The sequence below is a fragment of the Zerene cesonia genome, chromosome 2, assembly GCF_012273895.1.
Source record: "Zerene cesonia ecotype Mississippi chromosome 2, Zerene_cesonia_1.1, whole genome shotgun sequence".
In the NCBI taxonomy this organism is placed as follows: domain Eukaryota; kingdom Metazoa; phylum Arthropoda; class Insecta; order Lepidoptera; family Pieridae; genus Zerene; species Zerene cesonia.
This window is the reverse complement of record NC_052103.1, coordinates 2,945,331-2,950,871: the sequence shown is the minus strand read 5'-3', so window position 1 is coordinate 2,950,871 and position 5,541 is coordinate 2,945,331. Positions and strand designations below refer to the sequence as shown.

General features: G+C 32.5%; 1 protein-coding gene across 1 annotated transcript; it reads left to right on the top strand.

Annotated features, from left to right (window-relative positions):
* Window positions 1–1,043: 1,043 nt before the first annotated feature.
* Window positions 1,044–5,200, top strand: LOC119833974 (phospholipase A2-like). Its single transcript, XM_038358238.1, has 4 exons — window positions 1,044–1,322; window positions 1,629–1,788; window positions 4,047–4,199; window positions 5,045–5,200. The coding sequence occupies exons 1-4, from the start codon at window positions 1,151–1,153 to the stop codon at window positions 5,130–5,132; spliced, it is 573 nt and encodes a 190-aa protein (XP_038214166.1). The 5' UTR covers window positions 1,044–1,150; the 3' UTR covers window positions 5,133–5,200.
* Window positions 5,201–5,541: the final 341 nt, after the last annotated feature.

The window sequence follows — 5,541 nt, the reverse complement described above, 5'->3', positions numbered from 1 at the left end:
TTCTTTGTTTCCCTGTATGGGGTATTTAGATAAGACAACATAAACCGTTTCAATAAACCGTTTAATGATAAGAAGGAACTAGGTTTCTTTAACTAGGTACTAATAAATGAAAAGAAAAAACATACACACGCACACACACGCACACGCACACACGCATATAGGTAGGTACATTTACGTAAATACTATGAATGTTTATTGTTAAATTATTGTCTTTCTCCATAATACTCCGGTACTACCTAGTATTTCGGAAAACGTTGATATGGGTACTTTTCTACGTCAAAACGTAAGTTCAACAGTCTCGGACTCTTTAAAATTTTTGTCTTATTTTCGTGTTTTTCAATTTATTTTGTGATACACCTTTTTGTTTTCTAATAAAAATATTCCAAATATGTTCATAAATAACATTGGCGTACGATTTTTACGTTTGTTCGATGTGACCTCTTATCAAATTATGCTAATTGTTTGTTAATGCATTTTCTTTAACGTAGGTACAAATACAATTTTGAGGCAATAAATGTACGACTTACTGCTGTTTGTGAAGATATCTTATTGGGTGGTGTGAGTGGAAGCGATCGAAATGAAATTATTAAATTGTTTCAATAATGAACTATTTGAACACAATGTAAAAATAAGTTATTTATTTTACTTATCTGCTTCTTAAAATCATAGATAGGAACATAACATGACATTTTGCTTTGATTAAATTTCCAAATCTACTTAATTATATGAGAATATTCAGGTTAATCGATAAATAATTATTCACCTACAAAACTGCACATCTTCCAAAACTCAGTAGTGTTGTATCAGAAAAGATGGAACAATTAACAGTATTTTAAGTATTTTTATACCTTAAAAATAAAAACAATTAATTTTATACGTTCACCTATCACGTTTCAACTGATCAAAAATAATTAAAACCTACGTATTGAACTAATTAAAGTTAGTTTATCGTTGTACCTATCCACCATTCCGCTGTAAGAAACGCTCTAACGTCAAGCGAGGTTTTATATATAAAAGAAAAATATTGTGTAAAGTGTAGGTATCGGCGGCATTACTGCGGTACAATTAATTAGTGTTTTAAGTTCTATTGTTTTGCCGCCAAATCTCAACGTCAAAGACACCAAAGTGAAAGTGAAAGAAATAACGCAAAATGTTTATTCATTTATTTATTTTTTTAATATTTACACACAGCATTAATTGTTGGATTTTTAATAATATAAAAAATGGAATTATTTCAAGGCGACATAGTTTCAGCGGATTTGACGATGATGATATTACTCCAAATGACTTGGCTGACCTAAGAATAAGTTTAATTTATCCAGGTTTGTGTGGTTATTGAAATTATTAACCAAACTTTTTACGAAAAAAAGCCAGTGGGGCGGGAAAGGAGTAAAGAGTAATCTGGGGTATTCTGTGATTAATATTAAGTTAAAGATATAGGATTAACATGAGTTCTGCAATTTGGCGGGTTTTATTATTTTGGCGGGTATTAATCATATTGATTTTATTATAGTCATGATAAAGACAAATTCTTCGTCTGTGCTTGTTTAAAAAGGTGTTTTATATTATTTATATTCAAATGACCGTTGCGATTTTTGGCTGATTATAAAATCTTCTTATATTTATAGGTACGAAATGGTGCGGAGCAGGTAACATAGCAGATGGATACGATGATTTGGGCACTGAAGAAGAGGCAGATTTTTGCTGCCGTGAACACGACAATTGCCCTGATGTTATATTAGCCGGAGAGTCAAAATATAACCTTACAAACAATGCATTTTATTCCAGGTAAGCTGAAAACCATATCTCCGTTACACAATTGCTTCTATCTGTTTAATTTTAAGGAAGTAATAAAAGATGGATGATGAAGATAATTTCTTAATTCAAGAGAAATAATTTTGAAAACTGGATTTAGTGTTTTTGATTCATTATATACCTACTAAGTGGCATCTGCGTATTCCTAAAAGGAGCCAATTTAACATCCTTTGTACACATCACATTCAAAATACTACGCGCTATAATAATAAATACGCGTTTCCACTATTTCGAATAACTTCATCATCATCATCATCAGCCCATATATGTTCCCACTGCTGGGACACAGGCCTCCTATGAGGGTTTAGGCCATAATCCACCACGCTGGCCAAGTGCGGGTTGGCAGATGTCACATGTCGTCGAACTTTTGATTCTTGGACATGCCGGTTTCCTCACGATGTTTTCCTTCACCGTTTTAAGCAGTAGTGATGTTATCCACATGTGCAGATAAATTGAAAAATCAATTTATTTCCTGCACGCTCGCCCGGTATCGAACCCTGACTTATCGATTTTGAAGTCCGAGGTTCTCACCACTGAGCCACCACTGCTTTTTTCGAATAACTTAGTTGTATGCTAAAACTAAAATTTACATTTATAATTCTTAAAATTTAATATAAATTAAAACTAGTTCCTAATGTAAGTAGCAATAAACATTTCTTATACTTAATTCCATTCGTTTTCCTATATTTTCTCAAGAAAAACGTTGTCTTTTACTACTGTAAAGAGATTCTGTTTATTGTGCATTTATCTTGTCACATCTTTTTTATTTCGATTTACTTAAATATCCATTTTGACATTTTTAATCGACATTCAGGAAAAGAGGGAGTTTCCCAATTAGCCTGACAGTTTTTATTTTTGATAGAAAGTATGACAAATACTTTTGGTCCTATTTAAGAATCTGGAGTGGAGCGTTCTGGGAATCTGGGTCGTTGTTTTTTGTAGAAAGGAATTATTGCCTTACTTTAAATATCGAATTTTTTCACTATATAAACTTAATTTCAAACCGAAACTTATCATTAGTATTCTCAATGTTCTCAGTAGTTCCTATAAATTATAGCACACTGTAAGGCATAATTAAATATCGTCTCATGCGCTATATTAGTAACTGCCTACAAAGCAGAAGACAAAGAGTTTCAGCAGAAGGAATGCTACAAGATCCTTCCGCACAGAATGTGCCTAATAACCTCCTATTCATTTAACCTTTGACGTTGATCTCCGCATTTATTGATTCAAAATCATTTCAAGTAATCTGCCGATGGATGCGGGCTCTAGAGGCCATACGAATTTATAATATCTTGTCATTGATATTGTTCATTGGGCTTGCGTGACTGGATGTCGTGTTTTATTTGTGTTTGTCTTTCACGTTACTGTGTTAAGGATAGCTGACAATAAATTCACTATTTCATAGTAACCTTTGCATAATGGTGTTGTAATAATGACATGCTATTTATTTATCCCGAGGAATGCCAGATTATTACTGGGACAGGCTAGGGACGGGCTAGGGACGGGCTAGGAACTGGCTAGGGACTGGCTAGGGACTGGCTAGGGACTGGCTTGGACTTTTATGGTTAAAATAAATATATAAGATAATAGTAATAAATATATACATAATGATAATAAATATATGGTAGACTTTAGATTTTACCGTCTTGCTACGAAGGTCAACTATTTTGAGAGATACAAATTTTACTTAAATATTTTGAGATGCAGTCCCTCTTAATATCTATGCTATTGCCATTACTCGTAGAACCAGTTATGTATTTGCAACTCCAACCACATTGTAATCCGATAACAATTTCTGAATTAATTTATTACCCTTTTAAGATTTTCTCTCGCTTGTTTTTGGTTGTTAAACTATTGACGGTTCATAGATGGAACCTTTTCTTATAATTGGTCCTTCTTACTGTCTTGATCTCTATAAAATCTATGTTAAAGTTTTAAACTGTCTTCACGATTGAAACTGTTATATGGGTAATGCGTAATGAGTAATGCCTCCGTATAAAATTTATCTGCACATTACATTGGTCCAATAAATAAAACTTTTTCAATGTATGTTCTAAACCTTTTTAGCTCAAAACAGGAACTCTATCCAAAATAAAGTCGTTATTACTGTGGAAAATAATGGAACAGACGGTACACATAGTTGATTATAAATAACAACTAGTAATAAATCGAATCTTAAAACAAAATAGTCGAAATAGGTAATAAATTTATTTATAAACAAATTACAGGCTATCCTGCCAATGTGATTTAACATTTAGAAAATGCTTGCATGACGCCCAGACGAAAACTGCTCAAAAAATTGGACTCGTTTACTTCGATGTTTTGGGCACGAAATGTTTTAGAGAAGATTTTCCTACAACTGGCTGTAAGAGGAGGAGCGGGTATGTATTAAACTTTATATTATTTGTAGTATAATATAACTTATTTTTTACATACAAAATCCCTACTTTTGCCCAAAATACCCACGGCCCCAGGGGAAAAGGCCGTGGGTTATATCGGATTCCTACCATATTATGTGATGAAAATATGATGAATAATTGATCGTATTAGTACCTATGTAATAGCATGATTATTTCAAAGTTTAGCAGCTATGCTAAATATAAATTATTAAAATAACTTTGCAATCCCCCAATAAATTATTCCAGCGCTGGGCGGCGCCTTTCGTATGAAAAGAGGAAGCGCAATTTACCTATATACTAGCTGTGACCCGCGGTTGAAACCGCGTAAGCGTGCTGCGTAACCGTATCCCGTAGGAATATCGGTATAAAAAGTGCCTATGTGTTATGTCAGTTGTCCAGCTATCTACGAAGCAAAATAGTATTATTATTCACCAATAGATGTCAGGAAAAAAAAACACGAATAAAACACGAATATGACATTTTCTAAAAAAAATTCTTAGCTAGATCGATTTATCGCCTCCGAAACCCCCTGTATACTAAATTTCATGAAAATCGTTGGAGCCGATTCTGAGATTCCAATTATATATATATATATATATATATATATATATATATACAAGAATTGCTCGTTTAAAGGTATAAGATTAATAGACATAAAAAGACAGATGGACAGCAAAATTTCAGGGTCTTGATTGGTCTTAAATATCCAATAGCAATACCTACATTCAAATCATTCTTTCCGTATTCTGAGTATTAAATATTTTATCTATACAACAGTACAGAATAAGTTATAAATAATTCAATAAAAAATAGCATCTACATTATAGGTGGTTAAAAAAGAAGTGCGTCGAGTATTTATACGACGAGACAGCTCCGAAACGATACCAATGGTTTGATGTCCCTAATTACAACTGAATTACCAAAGACAACCGGATGATCTCGAATAAATTAAATGTACATTAAAATTGTGCAAAGTGTGAAAAGTGTATATTATTTAACATTCCCTTTTCTTAAAGACTGATTAGTTTAAGCATGATGGACAATTGAATAGCGATATCGTACATTACGATTCGAAAATTATCCAAATAAGGAACAAAATTTAACTCTAAATTTTCATTTTGGTTGCAACATTAAATGAAATATATTTCGATGACGAAATATTATGCACAATGATAGTCCGTCAGACTCTATTCTATTTTCATATCATACCGATATTTCTATGTAATGTACGTACGTGATGAACGTTAAATTTAGTTTACTTAATCGTAGACTACTACAGTGATTCATACGCATTTAAGACTCAAAGTATTTCGATTATAGATTT

Bases quoted from the DNA above. Each gene is read 5' to 3' on its own strand.
- LOC119833974 (XM_038358238.1), top strand. From the start codon at position 1,151: ATGTTTATTCATTTATTTATTTTTTTAATATTTACACACAGCATTAAT. The intron at 1,789-4,046 runs GTAAGCTGAAAA...AACAAATTACAG, and splicing joins AACAATGCATTTTATTCCAG to GCTATCCTGCCAATGTGATT. The intron at 4,200-5,044 runs GTATGTATTAAA...TCTACATTATAG, and splicing joins GGCTGTAAGAGGAGGAGCGG to GTGGTTAAAAAAGAAGTGCG.